At 33.7% G+C, this 23,463-nt stretch overlaps 2 protein-coding genes and 1 pseudogene across 2 annotated transcripts; 2 read left to right on the forward strand and 1 right to left on the reverse strand.

The window, feature by feature from the left end:
- Positions 1-2,631: 2,631 nt before the first annotated feature.
- LOC131174161 (probable xyloglucan endotransglucosylase/hydrolase protein 23) lies at positions 2,632-3,834 on the reverse strand. The gene is made up of 3 exons (XM_058137276.1): positions 3,535-3,834; positions 3,261-3,454; positions 2,632-3,165 (listed from the first exon to the last, which is right to left on the reverse strand). Exons 1-3 carry the CDS (start codon positions 3,817-3,819, stop codon positions 2,772-2,774), a joined length of 873 nt encoding a protein of 290 aa, XP_057993259.1. The 5' UTR covers positions 3,820-3,834; the 3' UTR covers positions 2,632-2,771.
- A 3,269-nt stretch (positions 3,835-7,103) lies between these two features.
- Positions 7,104-9,387, forward strand: LOC131170620 (heparanase-like protein 2; annotated as a pseudogene).
- A 420-nt stretch (positions 9,388-9,807) lies between these two features.
- Positions 9,808-12,545, forward strand: LOC110646183 (heparanase-like protein 2). Its single transcript, XM_021799543.2, has 9 exons — positions 9,808-10,029; positions 10,128-10,164; positions 10,364-10,550; positions 10,703-10,860; positions 10,934-11,167; positions 11,313-11,502; positions 11,623-11,748; positions 11,973-12,072; positions 12,147-12,545. Exons 1-9 carry the CDS (start codon positions 9,808-9,810, stop codon positions 12,459-12,461), a joined length of 1,569 nt encoding a protein of 522 aa, XP_021655235.2. The 3' UTR covers positions 12,462-12,545.
- The last annotated feature ends 10,918 nt before the right edge of the window (positions 12,546-23,463 follow it).

A 23,463-nucleotide genomic window follows, 5' to 3' on the forward strand; every position in this document is an offset into this window, starting at 1 on the left:
ATCCTATACTCCGCATGTGACAACTCTAGGTATACACTTTCCCATAAATCTAGAGCTTAAGCTCTGATACCAACTTTGTCATGACCTAAATTATGGGCCGGACCGACAGTAGGACTTGGGTTAGTATAAGATCTCCAAAGCTTGTAGTAAGCCTAACTGTTCTAGCCCCAACATGAAGCCCATACTCTAAGTCCCAATTCAAGAAACTAACTGGACAGAGTCTGACCATGACCTAGACTATCCAACAGGGAGTTCTTGACTCACCCGACCTGTAATCACAAAATATATCCATTTAGGGAGCTCAACTCACCCTCATAATACTCAACACAACAATTTAATTAAATGTAAGCTCATTTTCCTCATCCAAGGTATATATTCATCCCATTCAATCACATATGCATAAATATAGGTTTACAATTTCAAAACAAATAATCTTTTGCAGTCTCGCGCCAAATATAATATTTTTAGCACAGGCGGAGTCTAGATTTTTAATCAATACTATAAAATACGGATATTTGCTGCTAGTAGACCTGCGAAGAAGAAAGCAGGTTAATCACAAAGAAAGAGAGCCTCCTGTAACCTGGAAAATAAGGTGAACAAGAGTGAGCGTTCGACTCATAATGTAAGATATTGATTTTAAATACAATTTCTATAACTATCTAGGGCTAATGCATGCCTAAGAATGAAATGCAGTATATATCAACACATTCAACCAAGTTCAAATAATATTTGCACAAAGAATAATTTGGAGCACTCACACATCTGTGTGTCACATCAATCAAATATATATATATAGGAGCTGATCCGTACACAGCTCTCTTAATTCCAACATCTGCCAGCGAGATCAACTTGAGCCAGACTTTCTCTTAATAATCCAAATGCAGAGGTCAGCGAGATCAACTCAAAGCCGTACTCACCTCGACTTCCACACAAAGGATCGGGCCCCAAGCGAAACTAGCTCAGGCCGATCTGCCCGTCCTATCCATATCCAGTACTACACCTTACGCACGCCGACACACGCACACAGCTCCAAATTACCCTAAGGCGACACCCAAATTAATTTCATCAAATAATAATGCAACACAAAGCGTGCTTATAATAGCTATATATATATATATATAATTTTAAGTGAATGTATGAGCATGTCTTGTATGTATAATAATATTAAAATTATAAATAAAATCAATATCTACTCACAGTGCTCCGGGAATCACTGTAGCGGCTGAGTGGAAGAAGATGGCTGATTCTGATTACCTAAACAATTATATTAATGAATTTATCAGTATTAATACAAAATAATTATTTAAAAATTTGGGATGTTACAATTTAAATACCACTATTACTGCTTAAGGTTTGTTTGATATTTCTGCTAGAACTGTTGGTAAGAAAATCACTTTTTTAAATATATTAGTTAAAAAGTATTAAAAAATAATTTAAAGTTAAATTTTATAAGTTTTAGTTATTAGAAAATTAAAATAACAAAACTTTTTCTAAATTATCAATTGCATCTAAAATAGTGTTTTTTTTTTGAACAACTTAGTAGTAGTGGTGATGGTAATAATAAAAATATTAATAATTTTAAATTAAAATAATATTTAATAAAATAATAGTATATATTAAAATTTATTATAATTGGATTATATTTCATCAACATATATATATATATATATATATATATATATATATATATTTCTAAATAAAGTAATGCTTTATGAGAAATAATTATGTGCACTCGGTGCATATTTACCATTTTTTAAGATGACGTGAAATTCACTCTTCATATTATAAGGAGAACCCACTTTTTTATTAAAGAGGATTTCTATTTTTTATTACTCTTGTTGTATCTAATAATCGGCGATGCTTCATTACATTACATCATTGATTCTATTACATGATTTCTTACATTTAATTACATTGTACCGTAACTTTAGTGAATTGTGGGTTCAATAACTTGAAGCCAACGAGACAGATATTGGATGAAATTCCTAGTCCATTAGCTGTGTCATGGACGCCAATGATCTCCAGGTATGCTAAAGTGGTTGTTCTTTGATGGAGCTCCAGGGAAGGATAGAGGAATATGGGTGCCTTGATTTCTGGAAATTGGCAAACCAATCGTTTCAAGGAATGTCTATATATGTTCAAGCTTATGCAGTTGACTGATATGGTTCTAGATGAGGATATCTTTTTAACCAAACGTTTTTGCTTGTGCTCACTTAGGTGCTTTGGACACTGGAATTCGGATTCACAGATTTTTGGACAGGATAGGATTGCCGTTAAGTGTCCGCTTGAGCACGGGTCTAATTGATATGCATGAAAAGTTCGGGAATTTGGATTTAGCTAAGAGAATGTTTGATGGAATGCCTCAGAGATAGTTTGGTGGAATGTCATGAGTTCTAGTTTGGCAATTCATGGAGATGGAGATGGAGAGGGTGTCCTGAAGTTGTTTCTAGAGATGGAGGAGGCTGGGCATAGGTCTCAAGGTTTTTGTTCCTATCTGCAATCACCTTGTTTTACTTCAAGCACCCTATTCAATTTTTATAATTTTTCAGTTATTTCATCTGGAATAAATAATGAGGTTTCTATCCAACTGTGCCCTGTGTAATTGGCACAATGTAAGAAATCCGAGGTAGATAAACAAATAAGAATCTTTAAATTTTGATAGTGTTATTGTATTGCAATCATTACAAAGGAATTGAATATCACAAACAAAGAATCAAAGAATGGAGAAGTAAAAAAGCAAAAATATCTGTGTATTGATTGGCGAATCTTCTCTATGAGATGCTGCATTCTGGAGGGAGTCCCTGGGGAAATCTTTTATTGTCTGTGCAGTAGTTATAGATCATGTAATTTTTTTGCACCCATTGGAGCCTTTCCTGGCTTGTTGTGTCCAATTCTTGTGATAGCCATCCATTACCAGTGGAGGGTGAATTTGAGTTGCAAGAAGATGCCCCATTAGACCATATACAAGCATCGGCATTGAAATTCATATAGGAAGCAGTGAAAGGAGCTTGCGTCCAGTCAGTCTTGACCAGACCACCCCTTGTAGCCCAATCATCAGCATTCCATAGGCTAGAATAAATCCTCATTGGTTGATTCTTTGGGAAAGGAACACCATTGCTCTCCAAGTTCTTAAATTCCCTAATTGGGGTGCCATCGACAGAGAATCTGAAACAGAGTTGGATAAGTTTGTTTAGCACAGAATGCAAAACTACAAAAAGAAAGTTAAATTAAGTAGTTTGGATTGATATTGGGATGCTTACATGATGCGCTGGGGATTCCAAAGAATGGAATAGGTGTGAAAATCTGCAGTTGGGTCAAACCATAGATAGAATTGCTGCTCTCTGTTTCCTTTGCCTTGGCTAAACACGTTAGTGTGAAGAATGTAGGGGTCTCCACTCAAATTCCCCAAGAACTCAAAGTCTATCTCATCCCAAGTAGACCCTTTCGAGGATAGCTGCAAATGTACATGCATTTAGCCACTAGAACATATATACCATCGAATTTTGAGGCAACCTTAACAACAAAGAAACTTACATAATAAGCGGTGACAGTGCCAGCGGAATTGCCAGGGACAAGCTTGAGCTGCATATCAATCTTCCCAAACATATACTCATTCTTGGATTGAAATCCAGACCCAGAGGCTTTGTCAAGGGACAAAGTGAGAAGGTCGCCATTGTTGAGAATCTTACCTCGACCATCTCCCCATGTGATATCAAAATCTCGGTAGAAATTACCAGAGGCAATGGCTGCCATGGAAGAGAAGATGGAAAGAAGCAAGGGCAACATTGCACAAAAGGGTAATGAATTGTGTGAAGTCATAATATATTTCCCGAATAATGAGATGTATATAGAAAGAAGCAAGTAGTAATTAAGAGAAGAAGAGTGGTAGTAGTGAGGAGATGGGATGCGTTGAGGTTTGTATTTATACCCACCAAATGAAGGCGAGTGCAGAGTAAAAGGAAGGACGCAGGAAGGTCCATTGATCTCAGCTGTGGACAGTTGGAATAAAGAAGACCGACGTCCCAACCAATATCTAGCACGACACGCGGTTTTGCATTGGTGGGGGGGCAGCTGGCCAGATTGGCGAGTCACCTGTGGTTTCAGTGACTAGTTTTATTTAGATAGTTTGTAAGGGCAAGCTTCATGATTTGAATTTTGATAAATTAATATTTTATAATTATGTTTATTAGTAAAAAAGATTTATATGTTATTTTTAATTTTAAATATAGTGTTATTTCTCTGCCAATCATTAACGATATTAAATGTTTTTGGACTCAGAATTAAATATAAAAAGATTAAATTTTAAACAATTATATAATTAAAAAAAATCTATAAATTACGCACTTATTAAATAATAATTAATATTTTTATTTTTTATACATCATATATTTTATTAATTTTAAATAATAAATAAAGCTTAACAAATCAGTTCTATATCACATATAAGTTCAAACAATTAATTTTTTAAAAAAATTAAGTAATATAAATTTAATAATATTTATATAAATATTTTATCGCCGCCACCCAAACTCATGGATGCACATACTTTAAATTAAAAAGATTTTGCAATATAAACACTTCAATACTATATTGATTATACTTTATAAATTAAAACCCTACTATATATTATATAAAAAAATATATTGTAAATGTTTATTAATTAAAGCATATAAAAGCGTAAATTCATTGAGTTATTTTTATAAAAAAATATTAAAAACTAAAATAAAAAGAAAAATATATTTTAAAAAATAATTTAGTATTAAAACAATAACAACAATACCATTTATAAAAGGATCAACATTTAGAATTATTAAATATTTAAATTCTAGCTAAAATAATTGATTTTTTTTTTCTAGTTAACTATCTCAAATTATAAATCCCAATCTATAAATGGAAAATGGAGATTATGAGAAGGATATCTGATAATTGGCTCAAGAAACAAATCAAGTATAAAGAAAGACAAAAATAAAAAAGGTCCCTTAACCAAAAAATAATTCGATTCTTTAGCTATGTCAAAAATAAAGGGTAAAAATAAAGCTTTTAATAAATTGTAAATCATATGTCATTTTAATTTTATATGTTCTCTCATCATTTTCTATAATTTTTTTCTTTTTTATATCTTTATTTTTAATATTTTTTATTTTTAAAATATTATAAATAGATAATCACACTTTATAATGTTTAATTATTATCATTATGTTCACTTTTACAATATTTTTTAACATAGTAATATTTAACTCCATAACTTTATTATTATTGATTATTATTATTATTATTATTATTAATATTTTAAAATGTGTTATAATTATAATATATCTAATTTAAAAAAAAAAAGTCTGAGACATACTTATTTATATACACCTATTTTGGAGTATAAAATTTTTTTCAGAAAAAATTGGGGGGCAAGGCCCATCTAAATATTCAAAATGAAATATATAAAATTTTAAGGTATTATAATTTATTATAGTAAATAGTATAGAAATGAATTACATATTCTTTTATATATTTTATTTATTTATTTTTATTTATATTTTATTCATTTACTTTTTATAATTATATTTTTTAAAAATAAAAAAATTATAAAAAAAAATACTTGTAATTTCGTGTATTTTCAAGTTAGAATCTGGGGTTCAACTTTGTAGTTATGCACAATTGACAAAGGAAGGCTTTTTACACTAACTTTGCATTAATTATTTAATTATTTAATTAAAAGGAAAATATATTTTATATTTATGTTTAATTAAAATTTTATACTAGAAAAATATTTTTATTAATTAAAATTTACATAATTTCTGCCAGGTTCATGTCTAACAATACTTTATTTGACCTAGTTTTTTTGTATCGTATTTTGGTAAAATTATTAGTAAAATTATTACGATTTTACTAAGGGTGTGTCCTGTCTTTGAATCATATGTGTGTGTTTACCTTTAAAAAAAATAATTATTTTTGTATTATAGCGTGATTGAGCAAAACCCTTAAGATTATAGACCTTTGCAATACTAGTAAATAGAGTTTGGATGCTTATAATTCTTTTGTTTATTATTAATTAGCATAGTTGTTGTTTTCTTGAGATTTTAATTTGCAATTAATTTATTGTCTAATTAAAATAAAAAGATTTTAATTATAAATGAAGATTTATTGATAATGTGGCTAATATATAGTTTACTTTAATTAATATATGTATTTTATTAAATGGATATCACAATTTACGTAGGATACATTATTTTCAATTATATATTCTTTTCAAATTGCTTTATAAAAAGGCATGAATTTATTTTTACATTTTATATTTAGATACATAATTTTTTTTTTTTTTTACATGTTAAATTGTCAAATTCAATATAACCCTTTGGATTCAATTGTGACAAATCTTAAAAATTTGGTCATTTCACACAAAATTAAAAATTTTAGATATAACAGTTTGAAAATTTTAATCCAATTGTTCAAAGGAAAATATTGTATGCAATAATAAACCATTTAATAAGGGAAAAAAATATAATAATGTATGAAAATTTCAATATACAACAATAATGGTGTAGAAAAGAAAATAATTCATAAAATAATAAATTCTTACTACAATATTAAATAGAATTATATATTGATAAATAATTTCATAAAAATTTAATAATGTATGCAGACTACGTTCATGGACATGGTTGAATACGAATGTTAAAGTTTAAATCTAAACATAATAGAATAAATAAATATTATATTAATCTTATTATCTCCTACGGTAAGAAGGCGTAAATATAATTGGAGGATGATTTATCTCTTAATTACGGTGTCAGAATATAAAGAAATAAAATTTATGAATATATTTATAAGGAAAAATAAATAAATTAGTCTTAGCTGCAAAAATAAATTTATGAATACATATACAAGATAGAAATAAATTACTACCTCTATTTATATATAGACTTCTTTCCTGCATAGATTATTATACACAATTCACCAAAAGACAGAAAGAAATTTAGAGTTTTAGTTGGTTTAGATTTCTTCAACGTAGTTAGTTTAGATTTGTTTGCTGTCGCCAGAAATTTCAGTATATATATCCAAGCCATTGTTGTATTCATTCATCCATTGCTCCTTCCATTATTCTCTGCTCTTTCGATTTCTCTCTATTCTGTCATATTGTCGTGTTTGTATCTAATATACATCAATGGCGACGGTTAAGCTTAGATTATTCTCTGCTCTTTCGATTTTTCTTCTGTCATATTGTTTGTGCTTTGCAGCTGCTGAAGATGTGAGGGTTACTGTGAGAGGAGTAACCTCTGTTGCCAAAACAGATGATACTTTTATTTGTGCAACTTTGGATTGGTGGCCAAGTACCAAATGTGACTATGGACAGTGCCCTTGGGGCCAAGCTGGAATTCTTAATTTGGTATTTATTTATTTTCATTGTTTTTTCTATTAATTGCTCTTTTCAATGGTATATTTTTACTAAAGATTGCATCGCATGCTTGCAGGATTTGAACAATAAGATTTTGGCTAATGCTATCAGGGGTAAAGGCTTTTTTTTTTTTTGGTATTTATCTATGATTTTTTTTTTGGTGTCAAAGATCTGACTTAAAATTTACAGCTTTTGGTAATTTGAGAATAAGAATTGGAGGGTCATTGCAAGATCAAGTTGTTTATCAAGTTGGACATGCTGTCAAGAAATTCCCTCACTTCAAGAGAAACGATACTGGCTTGTTTGGATTTACTAGAGGATCACTTCCCATGCATAGATGGAATCAACTTAATAAACTCTTCAACCAGACAGGGTATGAAGCTTTTATTTTTCAATTAAAAAAAATTATAAAATTTTGTTTTCTTATTTGAAAAAAAAAAAAAAACTGTTTAAAATTTTGATTGCAGGGTTAAACTAACTTTTGGGTTAAATGCTCTGTTTGGGAAGCACAAGTCCAGTGACTCAGACCTATGGTTAGGCAATTGGAATCCCAAAAATGCTCGTGATCTTATGGAATACACTATTTTTCAGGGACACAAGATTGATTCTTATGAATTAGGTAATTTTTTTTAAATAATAATAATAATAATAATAATAATAATAATAATAATAATAATAATAATTTACATCTCAATTTATTTTTTTAATTAATAATAGATTTCTACCCTAATTAATTGTATATCATATCATCAGGAAATGAATTGTGCGGATCAGGAGTATCTGCAAGGCTGGATGCTGTTCAATACAGTAAAGACATTATCGTATTGAAGAAATTAGTGGATAAATTGTACCCAGATCCTAAAACAAGACCAGCAGTGTTGGGCCCTGCTGGTTTTTATGATCAACAATGGTTTAATACCTTTTTTGAGGCCACTGGACCAAATGTTAGTCAAGGAGTAACCCACCATATCTACAACCTTGGTGCAGGTGTGGATAAAACCCTGATTGATAAGGTTCAGGATCCATACTTCTTGGACCAAGTAGCACAGACATACAGAGACCTTTCAGTTAGCATCAACGAATTTGCTCCATAGGCAGGTCCTTGGGTTGGGGAATCTGGTGGTGCTTTTAACAGTGGAGGCAAGGATGTCTCGCATACCTTTGCCAATGGATTTTGGTTAGGACTATTAATTCCTCTAATAATTTTTTTTTTTACATTTTATTTTTTTAATAGTTATGTAACACCAATTTATATGTGAAATAGGTACTTAGACCAACTGGGTATGACTTCAACATTCAACCATAAAGTTTTCTGTAGACAAGCCCTTATTGGTGGAAATTATGGCCTCCTTAATACCACATCATTCATACCAAATCCTGATTATTATGGGTATATATATCTCATACTTCAATCTATGTACATTAGATCTTTCTAATCTTATTTCCATTTTTTATTGATTTATTTCTATGGCATATTAGTGCACTTCTATGGCATCGTTTGATGGGGAAGGAAGTGCTGGTTACCACTCACAATACTACTCCTTATTTGCGAGCATATTCCCACTGTTCCAGGAATAAGGTAATCTTATAGTCGTAGTGATTTCAAATTTGTTTTCCTGATTCTGTCTGAGGATTTATAAGTTTATTTGTTTTAAATGCAGCCTGGAATTGCTTTACTTCTAATAAACATGTCAAACCAAACCACCTTCAGCGTTACTGTTGAGAATGATGATAATCTCTATCCAAGCAGTCGCAAGCTCAAGAATTATATTTATGGAGGAACAGAGAAAAGAGAAGAGTATCACTTGACTCCTAAAGATGGGAATATTCAGAGTGATGTGGTGCTACTGAATGGGACTCCTTTGAAGCTTACAAGCTCCTTAGACATCCCTGAAATGAAGCCTATTTATGTTGATTCTTCATCTCCAATCACCATTGCTCCTGATTCCTTTGTTTATGTCACCATTAAAGATTTCAAGGCTCCTGCATGTGCTTAGAGGAGTAGAATAGATTGCTCTTTTTATTTTTATTTTTTTTTTTAATTAAGGATTTGGATTTTTAGTTTCAATTTGTTCATTTTCTCTTGTCTTTTACGTTAAGCTGTAATTAAAGGATTTGGATTTAATTAATCTTTATTCCTCTCTTCATTGTCAGTTCATATTATTCCTTAATTTGTTTTTGTTATTTTTGTTTTATTTTGAAAATAACTCATTAGAGATATTAATCTTTCATTGTAATTGAAAAGAAATGACAATGTTAAATCGAATTAAATAGACATAAGGGTTTCTAAATTAAGATAGATTCATTGGTGTTAAAATACTATTTAGAAAATGCCTAAATTTGGATAATGATAATACTATAAAAACAATGGCAATTCCATATATGCATCTTATCCTCTATTTTGTAATTTTCTAAGAATGAATCACCTTGAATTTGCACTACATTGCATTCTGGTATCATGGTTTTCTACTAGTACATTAAGAACCCTAGCAGCAGATGATGTCAAAGTTACAGTGAATGGGGTAGCTTCCATTGCCTCAACTGATGATAATTTTATATGTGCAACGTTGGACTTGTGGCCTTCCTCCAAATGCAACTATGACCAATGTCCTTGGGGGCAGGCTGGAATTTTCACTTTGGTTTTTCTCTTTTCCCTCATTGTTTTCCTCCTTTCTATTCCTTTTTCGTTTTATTCTACAGGGTTTGAAAAATTATTGAGCTTTCTGATATTCTACAGGATTTGAAAAACAACATTTTGTCAAATGCTGTTAAGGGTGAGTTATTATTATTAATTTGATTTGCTTCGGAAATTGAAATAAAAATAAAATATGATGTCTGTTTTTTACCTGTTATATAAACAAAGAAATTAAAATTTCTTCTTCAATAATATTTTCCATATTTGAACGTCTTGAATTACAGTTTTTTTTTTTTTAAAGATCCTAATTAAGGTTCCTGATTCTGGTAAAATTGTAGCATTTAATCCTCTAAGAATCAGGATTGGAGGTTCATTGCAAGATCAGTTGGTGTACCAAGTAGGAAATGAAAGATTCAAAAGGTGCCTCCCTTTTCAGCCCAGAAAAGATGGCTTATTGGGATTCAGTGCAGGTTGTCTCACCATGGAAAGATGGGATCAACTAAATCACTTCTCTAACCAAACAAGGTACGTACACATACCTGCATGAACACAAATTATGACTCAGAGAGCAGCAACTAAAATCTGCATGAAAACTATTATTATTATTATTATTATTATTATTATTATTATTATTATTATTATTATTATTATTATTATTATTTTGATCATTATTGCAGAGCTAAAATCACTTTTGGATTAAATGCACTTGTTGGGAGGAAAAGGCCTGCTGAAAATGGCTCAATTCTTTGGGTTGGTGCTTGGAATCCCCAAAATGCTCTTGCTTTTATGAAGTACTCTATCTCAAAAGGATACCAGATTGATTCCTATGAATTAGGTAATTAATTAATTTTTTTTTAAATTAATACCAATTTTTATAAAATGAAATTCAATTTCTCTCTTGAGATCAGGAAATGAATTGTGCTCAAATGGGGTAGATGCAAAGGTGGGGGCTGAACGGTATGGCAAAGACATGATTGTGCTAAAGAAACTTGTGCAAAAATTGTATCCAGATCCCAGGACACAGCCAAAGGTGTTGGGTCCAGGTGGTTTCTTTGATGAGCAATGGTTTAAAACCTATCTTCATGTTTCAGGGCCAAGGGTGGTCGATGGACTAACCCACCATATCTACAATCTTGGTTCAGGTATATATACGTTAATTAACGCAATCTTCTGTTTGTAGAAATGAAGTTAAATTAATGCAATCTTCTGTTGTAAAAAGGAAGTTTTTGGTTTCAGAAAAATGATGTAACCACCTGCCCATTTTATGTGGAAAAAAAAAAATTGTAGGTGATGATCCCACCCTTATTGAGAAGGTTCACGATCCACATTTCCTAGACCAAATAGCACAGGTATATGGCTACATCTCATCAACTATCAAGAAATTTGGGCCTTGGACAGGAGCATGGGTTGGGGAAGGAGGTGGAGCTTATAACAGTGGAAGCAAGATTGTGTCACATTCCTTTGCTGATGGGTTTTGGTAAAATCACCACTTCTATTTAATTTGCCTCTTTCTCTGTATCTACAGACAATTTACACAACAAATAGAGAAAATGACAATTAAGAAAATGTTTCCGTGCTCTTGCCATGTGAAAATTAGGTATTTGGACCAACTTGGCATTTCATCAAGTTTCAACCACAAGGTCTTCTGCAGACAATCTCTTGTTGGAGGAAACTATGGTCTTCTCAATACTACTACCTTCATTCCAAATCCAAATTATTATGGGTATTACCCTTAGAAACTCACATAAGCTTTTTTCTCCTTTTCATTCTTTCCTTCATTTCAAATGAAGGTGGGGAGAAACTTGAACTCAAGTTTGAGTTTTTGTATAAATTTAGAGATGCATTCACTACCAGGCTAAGCCTGCAACTGCATTTTCATGCGAGCACCTGTTATTGATTTTTTTCGTTTATTCTTTGTCCTTTCTGCATATTTTTCCTTTGTCTTAGTGCACTTCTATGGCATCGTCTCATGGGAAAGAAAGTGCTTGCTACAAATTGTGTTGGATCCCCATTTTTGAGAGCATATTCCCATTGTTCAAAACGAAAGGTATATGCAAGATTTTGTTATTATTGGACTATTTTTTATTCCTGAACACCAAAATTTCAATCAATCTCTTGCAGCCTGGCGTTTCTCTGCTTCTCATGAACCTGTCAAACTCCACTACCTTCCATGTTGCTCTTTCCAATGATGAAAATCCAGATGAAAATTCTCCTGGAGGTGCAACACAGAGCGAAGAATACCATTTGACACCAGAAAATGGCAATATCCGAAGTAATGTGGTACTACTGAATGGAAGTCCATTGGTACTTACAGATTCATCTGATATTCCTCCCATGAATCCTAAACTTGTCGACCCTTCTTTGCCCATTACTGTTGCACCGGATTCAATAGTTTTTGTACTTCTAAGAGACTACAATGCCCCTGCATGTGTTTAGAAGATTCATTTCCTAGTCCTTTTTGTATAATTTTAGGCTTTTTTTAATAGGATGTAATTATCATTTGACCGAACTTTTCTTATATAATCGTTCTTGAATGTTCCTCATTGGTCCAAAGAATAAATTCTGATGAGAACTTTTGGTCCAAAAAAAAAAAAAACCATTTTCCACCTCTCAAAATTGAAGAGTCGCCACGCAAGATTCTCAAGTACTTCTCAAAGTAGAAACCCGTGGAAAGGTTTAAATATGAAGCATCACAACTCAAGATAGAGAAAGAAATATTTTTCTTGACAAAGTAGACCATTAAGATCCAAACCAGGCTTTGCATGTGAATCATATTCATCTATGACCAACTACAGCAAACCTCCTCTTTCCCTTGGTTTCTTATCCTTCAAATAAAACAGGGTCACAAAGGGGTCTAGGTCCAAGGAAATTGTTCAGGAAGTTAACATTTCAGAGTTGGTGTTTGCTCAAGTATTTATTCAGCAAACTAGCAGTTGAGTGTAGCACTTCCTTGGTGACATTTTATTATTTTTTATTTTTATTCAGTGCAACCTATTGTATGTACCATGAATACTCTTACCTCTCACTATATAGGACCCACATGGGACTCACCATTTTTCCATCTGTTCGGGTGAGATTTTCTGGAAGCAAAGCTCAGAAGGTCCTGGTAGCAACAGAAAGAATAATACCTGCCCAGCCAGAAAACGTCATCCTTCAAAGAACGTAATCAACTTTTTACTCATTCTTATCTCTCCTTGAAGCCACCGCCAAGATAACAATGGTGGATTTAGCAGAATAGAAGAGACTTCTGAACTGGTTCAAGAGACAGATTTCCTGGAATACGACTCAAGATTATGACCCCAATATAATAGAGAGAGCAACTTTTAGTGGCAGCGGCTGCATATGCCATTTCATCATTGGAAGAATCGAGAATTCAAGAACAGAAAAAGATCAGCCAGGCCCTGAACCTTCTGTGACTCCAATCAAGAGCAGAAAGGAAGGTACAATGACAGTTTCTAGTGCGGGGCCTGGTACAATATCTAAGAAGTTTTCCGGTAATTCATTAAAAGACACTTTCTGTAACAAATTATGATGAAATAGTCTATAATCAGGTGAATATTCAAGAGTATTCCAGAAATCCAAGTCTATAATTGGCCTACATCTCTTAATGCCTTGGGCATATTTTGGCTGCTCATCTTTCTATACTTGCACCATCTTATCTCTAATACTTTGATTTTAGGCCTAGTACACACAACCAATTTTTTTTTTCAATAGATATTTCATAGATTTAAGCAAATTAAAAAAAAAAAATGATGCCCAAATACAAGATAAGGATTCTAAAACAAAATCCTAATGAAAAAAGCCCACCCAAAAGAGAAGCCCAAGCCCAAAGTAAAAACCTGAGCTTGTAAATGGAATCCAACCTAGACAATCAAACCCAAAGGAGAAAAGAAAAGCAAAAACGGCTCACCAAAGCAACCATGGTTAATCGGCAGAGACGACTTCAAGAAGCCAAAAAACTAGCGAAAATAGAGGATCTCCCATACAGTATTCGCCAGCATGGCTTGTTTCTCTAACCAAAGAGCAAGACCTCTCAAACAATTGTCATCTTCCAGCTTCAAGGCTTCCAATGGTCGAACAATATCTTAGGGCAAGGAAAAGCAATAGATAAGGATTCTAAAATAAATACCCCAATGAAAGAAGTCCACCCAAAAGACAAGCCCATATCCAAAGTAAAAACTCTAGCTTGTAAATGGAATCCAACATAAATAATCAGACCCAAAAAAGAAAAGAGAAGCGGCACAAAAGAGCCACTAATCAAAGCAACCATGGTCGATCTCCAGAGACAACTTCAAGAAGTAAAAAACCTGGCGAAAATAGAGGATCTCCCATACAATAGTCACCATGCATTGCTTGTTTCCCTAATCTAAGAGCAAGACCCCTCAATAAATGTCATCTTCCAGCTTCAAGGCTACCAACGGTCAAACAATACCCCAAGCCAAGGAAAAGCAGAAACCATCAAAGCATCACAGAAAACAGTAAACGAAGGAGATGGCAGAGCCCTTTGGTGACTCATTCATGGCTTATAAGCCAACTCAGGAACTCAACGAGTTTCCACTTTCATCAAGGTTTTGCATCTTCTCACCAAACGAAAATGTCACGACCCAAATTATAGGCAGGACTGGTATTAGAATGTAAGTCAACATAAGATTCCCAAAACCTATAGTAAGTCTAATTGATTTTAGCCCAACCATAAAGCCCATATCTAAAACCCATTTTCTAGACTAACCAATGGAGAGTTTTAGCTCACTCGACTTATGATGACAAAATAAATAAATTTGGAGAGTTTTGCTCACTCTTACAATCCTCAATATAATAAATATATCAAATGGGAGCTCAGCTCCCCTATCCAAGATATATATTTATCCCGCTCAATCACATATGCATAAATATAGGTTTATAATTTCAAAACAAATAATCTTTTATATTCTCATGTCAAATATAATATTTCTAGCACATGCAGAGTTCTAAATTTTAAATCAAGGAAACGAAGTACAAGAAACGGCTGCTGATAAACTTGCGAGAAAGGAAGTAGATTATTCTGAAAATGAAACCCTCCTATAGCCTAGAAAAATAGGGTGAATAAGAGTAAAAGTTCGACTCATAGAGTAAGATATTGATTTTAAATATAATTTTTATAACTATCTAGAGCTAATGCATCACTAAGGATGAAATGCAGCATATATCAACATATTCAATCAAGTTCAAATAATATTTACACAAAGAATAATTTGGAGCACTCATACACCCATGTGTCACATTAATCAAATATATATATGGGAGCTGATCCCCTACACAGCTCTCTTAATTCCAACCTCTGCCAGTGAGATTAACTCGAGCCAGACTTTCTCTTAATAATCCAAATGCGGAGGTTAGCGAGATCAACTCAAAGTCGCACTCGCATTAACTTATCACAAAAAGGACCGAGCCCAAAGTGAGACTAGCTCAAGCCGATCTACCCGTCCTACCCATATCTAGTACCACACCTCACGCACACTGATACACTCACACAGCTCCAAATTACTCTTAGGCGACATCCACATCAATTTCATCAAATAACGATAATGCAACACAAAGTATACTTATAATAGCTATATACATATAATTATAAATGAATGCATGAGCATGTCTTGTATGTATAATAATATTGAAATTATAAATAAAATTAATATCTACTCACTGTACATCGGAGACTACTAGGGCAGCAGAGTGGAGGAAAATGGCTATCCCTGCTCATTTAAATAATTATATTAATGAATTTATCAGCTCTAATATAAAATAAGAACTTAGAGAGTCAAAAGATACCTTAATTTATGCCAGAAATTTGGTAGAGTTTTCCCTATACCTAGGACCTACCCAACCTGCAAAGTGGTTCAAATCATACTTCTAAAATCACAAGTCCCATATCCACATCTCATCAACATCATATGGCCCCTCCTAGGCCCTCCAAACTAGGCAAAACTCACAAAATCAAAAAATTCAGTTATAGCTCCTAAAACTAGCATTCTGCCAAAAATTATTCAAATTGGCTCTAAAAATTCTCAAAATTTTGCCCCACGTCCTTAACAATGCTATAAGGCTATTGCAAAAGGAATTATAATTTTTTTAATCCCCCATAAAGATTTTATGGACTTTTATTCTAAATCTGATACAATGTAAATAAGAAAATTTAGAGTTAAGGTTTATCTACGCCGATTCTGATGCTTGGAACACGTCCGGGACATCTGAAAATGGGAGTGAGGACTATAATTTCTACCCATTTCAAAAGCAGCTCTGACAGCTCGTTTGTCCGAATTGAAAATGCATATTCGCACCGGTGAAATTTCTACAGAACGAAGACACCTACGCGAAGCCCACATTACCAAGAGTTAGAATAAAATTTTTATAAAATTAAACAAGCTCATTTAAGGCTCGAAATCCATGGGATCCATCGAAGTTTCGGCTTTAGAAAATTTTGAAATTTATATTACCGCGAAACTCTCGTCGAGTGGAGCACACCGATACTCTCAAAATCTCTGTGGGGTTCCCGATTTGGGAGAAATTTAGCCCAAAAATCGAAATTGGTTAAATTTTTTTAGCTTAAATCGGACAAATCACTCGACGAAAATTCATGTTCTTAATGTCTTTGAAAAGCTCTCGAAGTGGAGAAGATGATTGGGACTGGACTCGATCCAATTAATAGCCAGATTAGCTGAAAATGCATATTCGCACCGGTGAAATTTCTACAGAACGAAGACACCTACGCGAAGCCCACATTACCAAGAGTTAGAATAAAATTTTTATAAAATTAAACAAGCTCATTTAAGGCTCGAAATCCATGGAATCCATCGAAGTTTCGGCTTTAGAAAATTTTGAAATTTATATTACCGCGAAGCTCTCGTCGAGTGGAGCACACCGATACTCTCAAAATCTCCGTAGGGTTCCCGATTTGAGAGAAATTTAGCCCAAAAATCAAAATTGGTTAAATTTTTTTAGCTTAAATCGGACAAATCACTCGACGAAAATTCATGTTCTTAATGTCTTTGAAAAGCTCTCGAAGTGGAGAAAATGATTGGGACTGGACTCGATCCAATTGATAGCCAAATTGGCTAAATTTTGGTTAGGAAGTTGATGGGTCACGCGCTGCATGTGAGGGAGTTTCAAGCCAGATTTTTCGGCGTTTGGAGCTGTGGCCGGCGGCGGGGAGGCTCTCTGGTGGTGCACCGGCGAGCTGGGGAGGAGGGGTAAGTGGTGGCCAGTGGTGGGAAGAAGAGAGGAGAGAGAAAATGAAGGGAGAAGGGAAAGGGATTGGGTGTGCGTGAGAGGAAGAAGGAAAGAAAAAGATGGGCTGGTTTGATTCAACCAGTTCGATTTGGTCTAGTTTGATTTAAGATATCTGAAATTAGATTTTTGCCTCTTTTCTGATATCTAAAATGAGACCTAAAAATTTCAAAAAAATTACAGAAAACTCAGAAAAATTTATAGAGTCTGAATATATTTTTAGATTTGCCACGTGGTCTTTAAATTAATTTCTAAAAATAGATGAAATTTATTGTCTTAAGAAAATCAAACCAATTTTAAAAATTTAGAACATTTCAAATAAATTTCTATAATATTTAATACAATAAATATTATAATTTTCATATAAAATAATAATTTAAAAATTTGGGATATTACATTCTTCTCTCCTTACAGAAAAATCATTCTCAAATTTTACACAAGCTAGAATAAAAGTACAAAATTACATATTAAATAAATATGAGTACTTGCTGCACATATCTCGCTCTGACTCCAAGTGCATTCTTCTACTGATCAGCTCCTCCATAGAACCTTAACCCTAGAAATTTGCTTTGACCAAAGCTGCCTTATCTAGTAGTCCATTATGGCAATAGGCTACTCCTCGAAGGTCAAGTCTTCATTCAACTCCACCGTATCTGGCTACAACAGATGAGAAGGATCAAGAATATACTTTATAAGCATGGAGATGTGGAACACTGAGTGGACATGAGAAAGGCTTGGTGGTAACTCCAACTGGTGGGCTACTACTCTTACTCTATCTGTGATCTCGAAAGGTCCTATGTATTGTAATGCTAACTTGCTTTTCTTTCAAAATCTCATAACTTCTTTCATGGGAGAAATCTTCAAGAACACATGGTCACCCATGGTAAACTCTACATCCGTCCGTCTAGGATCTGCGTGGATGGTTAAAAACCTTTTACATCTATATGCCCCTGCTGTAGTGTGCCAACTACTATCCTCCTTCTGAAACTAAACCATCACATTTGACTACTCATTTACTTTTTTCTGAAATCTTTAGTACCCACAACACTCCCACTGCACCCTATTGTGATATCTTGCAATTCTAGCCTTTGTTTCCCTTCATTACCAATCTCTGTGTTGTAAAGATCTTACTTATACGTCCTAGTTTGCCATGTTTTATGAAGTGTCCTTCTGAAGTAACTACATCTAAACGTACCTTACCAGAGATCACTACTAATTCTGTTGGTCATTAAAACTTTAGCAAGACTTTCTCCATGCTTATAGCACATATATTTCCTGGTTTCATGATATTATGAGCTTCTAGCCTACTTTTTACCATGAGATCTATGTACTAACTCCTGCCTATCTTATGTAACTAACTACGTAGAGCTCCAACCAAATGTCGAACATCCATATTCTATCTATCGATATTGGAAAGTGGAGGGGGTCTTTTCTCTGATCTGACAAAAGCCTATGTATTCCAGAATAACTATTTAGCAAGACTTTATCATACCTCATTCCTCTAGAATGAAAGTTGTTTGACTTCAACCTGAAATTTCTTATTATTTGGCATACTTTCTAGCATATTGGCACTTAGATTGAGGCTCCACTACTCTCTTAACCTATCATTTTTTATAGCTTTTCCTTTTTCACCCTTGTGTCTCTTTCTTTGAAGATGTCCATCCCATCATCAAATTTTAGCCTTTATTTATTTCTTAGTCTAATATGATTACTAGCTTCAATACTTCTAGAATTTTAACGCTATGATTTGTTCCTACTAATACATCTTTCATGTTACATAACAGTGAAGTGTCGACCAACTACTTATACTCTACAACACATGTAATTCACCATGGAAGGTTCCTATTATTCGTCCTTTCCCAACTTGACTATTAGAACATTATTATTTCCTACTACCCTTTATATTAAGTTCCTCGTCATTGTTAGTTGGGGACTCCTTAACCTATAAGTTTCACCAAGACTAACATGGAGGTGGAAAATGTGTGTTGTACTATAATCTTATATAAGATATTTCATGTGTTCACGCTCCTTGATATAGCCACATCTACTGCCCACAGCTTTTTAAACTTTAGTCTTAAATTTACCTATCAGCAAAGTTACATCCATCGAATATTATCCGCAGGTAGCACTCCATCTAGCTTATAGTTTATAAAGGCTGCAAGTCTTGGTAACCAACTTGATCTAACTCCTATCAATACCTTGATTGTCCTTTCATCCTTGACCTTAAGTATGCACTTACCGCCATTCTTTTCTCAGGAGATTGTGTATGAATTGGTACCTACCCAATTCTTAATTAACTAGATTACCTCGACACAATCTCCCTTCCATCTATAGCCTTATAAAGCCAAAAGCACGAGCTAGACTTGAAGAGAAAGAGAATTCTCCTCCTACAGCTAACAACAAATGATTATCTGTATAACAAAGTTTAACCTATGTCTTTCGGTCTTCCTCTTTAAATTTCATCATCTCTTAGCAATTATTTTAGCTCTACTTATAAGATATCAACCATACCAACCCTCTATTATATTACTGTCCAACTTAACATACTATCTTTATCTTATCCCTTCCTTTCTATTGTATTTTAGAAGATACCTCTTATTAACAAATTCTTCCAAGGCTAACCTCAATCATACCTACTATCATTATTGCTTTAAGTGATTCTATTGGTCACAGTGAAGACATACGCTTGACATTCATAACAAACCTCTAACTACCTTGTCTCTATCTCAAAAGCCTAACCTAAAGCCTATGTGTCATTATCTATCATTCTTTTCTCTTATCATACTTATTTGATACATTAGATTAACTTTCATTCAACTTACTACTTACTAACTTTTTTTCTCTGCCTGATAAGATAGTTCAGAATGCCATTGCACACCTTCTAGCTTTTGCTCATTATTGTTGTATTTCTCACCTAACCTTCCTGATACTGTTAACAAGTTAAAGGAATCTTACCCCCTTACTATCCACTTCACCTTGGAAATGGGGAGCAAGTAGAGATTAATCCAATCCTATAACTTCAAACTCCACATTCTGGCCCCTAACATTGCACTAATTACAACCTGCTTTGAGTTCTGCACTTTTAGGTTCTATACCATGACAAATGTTCTCCTTAATACTGTCCTTTTCTAAGCGCTCTATCCTTAACTTTCTGTTTATCTTATTTACCTTTCCTAAAATCACATTTTGCCTCCTCTGTATCCTGAGTCTACTCTTCCTAATCTTACCTTAATATGGGCTTTTCTGATTTGTTCTTTAGTCAACTCTTTTTATCTTACCTGAATCCAAACTTTGACTATTTTATTCTTTAGCTCTATTCTTCCTTGACCTGACTATCATGTCAGAAACTTATATCCCTTTACTATCTCTATCAAGTCATCAACACCTTGATTTTGCTCAGAATTGGCCCTCTAACTACTCTAGCTAGTACTTTTACTGGCATTCAGGTTATCCTTCCTGCTGGATTCGATCCAACCATTTTATCTTTCCCTTTTGCACTTTATATATATATATATATATATATATATATATATATATATATATATATATATAATGATTTATCTATGCTAACTTCTATCCTTATCATTTCCTTTACTTACAGTACACTCTTGTCTTGAGCAATAAGAGGCTAAGAAGGAACTCAGGGGATAGTAGTTGATCATTCACTGTATAATCTCTATTCTTGCCCATTAGACTATAAACTATCCTCTACTACCTCAAGATGGAGATTTATAGGGATTCTATTTTCTCATTTCAATCTTAAATAGCCAAACTTAAGTTACTGGGTACCCAAACCTATCATTAACTCAAAAGCTTTATGTACTTCATGATCTTATCACTTATGATTCCCATAGTGGGATTTGTGTCCTCTTTAAGGTACCTAAACCAACAACTCTCTATGACAGCTTATAGTCCTAACTGGGATACCATTCAGTTAGTCACCAATACCAATAGCAATCTGTTGTCTCACTTGAAGGACATTATCATACTTTGTAGCACATCTAACAGTAAGAAAGGTACTACATCTACTATATTGCCACAACTATATAAGGCTATCTGCTCTCTTATCATACTCTAAAATTCCCTAAAACATCATTTCATAGGCTATGAACATTATTCTTAGCCTCTGATTTCCTTTAGGCAGTAAGGTTTACTTTGCACCTTACTGACACACAAATGATATACTTTTCTTACTAAACTTTAGGCAAAACATGCAAAAACTGTCCAAGATCCCATACTAAAGACTAGATGGTCTCACTCTGTAGGTGTAGGAGTTCCAAACTCTTCTGCAAAAATAGAACTATGTTCTGGCATAATTGTACCAAAACAGAGGCTGTCTGCAACCACCTTCATCCTGGTGTACCAGGGGAAGCATTCAGCTCTATACAATAATCCCATTTCAGTACTACGATCTGCAGCTTACAGCACAAACATTGAGAACATTGCATAGTTACTACTGTATATTCCAACAGACTAGGTTCCCTAATCTCTTATCTCTTTGAAACCCACTGATACTCTAAAATTACTCTGACTGGGTTATCCACTAATGACTGCCAACAGTGATATCCTCACCCCTATCTAGGGCAACTATACTACTATAACTCACCTTATGTACTCATGCCTTGTGCTAGATAGGTATGCCACCTAGTCCCATATTGATAAAAACACACAACTTCTTGGAGTACGCATCCCCATGGCAGACCTCAATATGTCTGCTAGCTCAAGTTCACGTCACCTGATCACCATGTACTCCACGAAAAATGAGATACTAGACTTAAGCACTTTTACACTATCCAAGAAAAAATGCAAAATCTAGAAACAAGAAATTTCAAAAGAAGACAAAACAAGATCTTATACTCTGCATGTGAACCCCTAACTAGACTCTTCTTAAGCCTTAGACATATACTTCCCATGAATCTGGAGCCTAAGCTCTGATACTAACTTTGTGACCCAAATTATGGGCCTGACTAACACTAGGACTTGGGTCAGCATAAGGCCCCTAAAGTCAGTAGTAAGCCTAACTGATTTTAGCCCAACCATAAAGCCCATATCTAGAGAGAATTTTTAAGAAATCAACCAGACAGAGTCTGGCTATAAATTGGACTATCCAACACAGAGTTTTAGTTCATCCGACCTGTGATCACAAAATATATAAATTTAGGGAGCTCTGCTCACTCTCACAATCCTCAACGTAATAAATATATCAAATGGGAGCTTAGCTCCCTCATCCAAGATATATATTCATCCCATTCAACCACACATGTATAAATATAGGTTTACAATTTCAAAATAAATAATCTTTTACAGTTCCACGTCTAATATAATATTCCTAGCACATGCAGAGTTCTAAATTTTAAATCAAAGAAATGAAGTACAAGGAACAGGTGTTATTAAACCTGCAAGAAAGGAAGTAGGTTATTCTGAAAATGAAACCCTCCTATAGCCTAAAAAAATAAAGTGAACATGAGTAAGCGTTCGACTCATAGAGTAAGATATTGATTTTAAATATAATTTCTATAACTATTTAGAGCTAATACATCCTTAAGGATGAAATACAGCATATATCAACGTATTCAACCAAGTTCAAATAATATTTGCACAAAGAATAATTTGGATCACTCACACACTCGTTGTCGACACCATATTTTGGCCGATCCCCAAAATACTTTGAAACCGATCCCCGGTGCTAAGTTTCCTCGGAGTAGCTAATCACGTTTCCGATCCCTCTTTGGTAGGCGGTCACATTTCCGACCTCTCCTCGCAAAGACGTGAATCAATGATAAGTCCTACGCATCCCTTGAAACTCAGCCGATCTCTCAAATCATTTACCGATCCTTCAAACCCGTTCTTGCGGATTTAGGACGTGTCAAGAATATTCCCGATCCCTGTTGATAAATGGAGTGAACTAGCACTAGATCTTTTCCTACCAGTTTTATTGCCGACCTCCTTTCCGAAAGTTTAAGAGCTAAAGTGTTGGTTCGATTCCGATCTTAAGTGTTCGAGTTAAATTTTCGGTCAAGTTACATTGACATTTCTTCCCTCGATCTCATGTTGAGTGCGTTCCGATCTCTCATACTTAGATTAATAATCACATTTAGATTTTGTTTTGCTGTGCTCATACAATCAAATACTCAGACAAATAATGGTTCAAAATTTTCCGATCACAATCATTCATTTC

The sequence above is a fragment of the Hevea brasiliensis genome, chromosome 2, assembly GCF_030052815.1.
Source record: "Hevea brasiliensis isolate MT/VB/25A 57/8 chromosome 2, ASM3005281v1, whole genome shotgun sequence".
Taxonomy (NCBI): domain Eukaryota; kingdom Viridiplantae; phylum Streptophyta; class Magnoliopsida; order Malpighiales; family Euphorbiaceae; genus Hevea; species Hevea brasiliensis.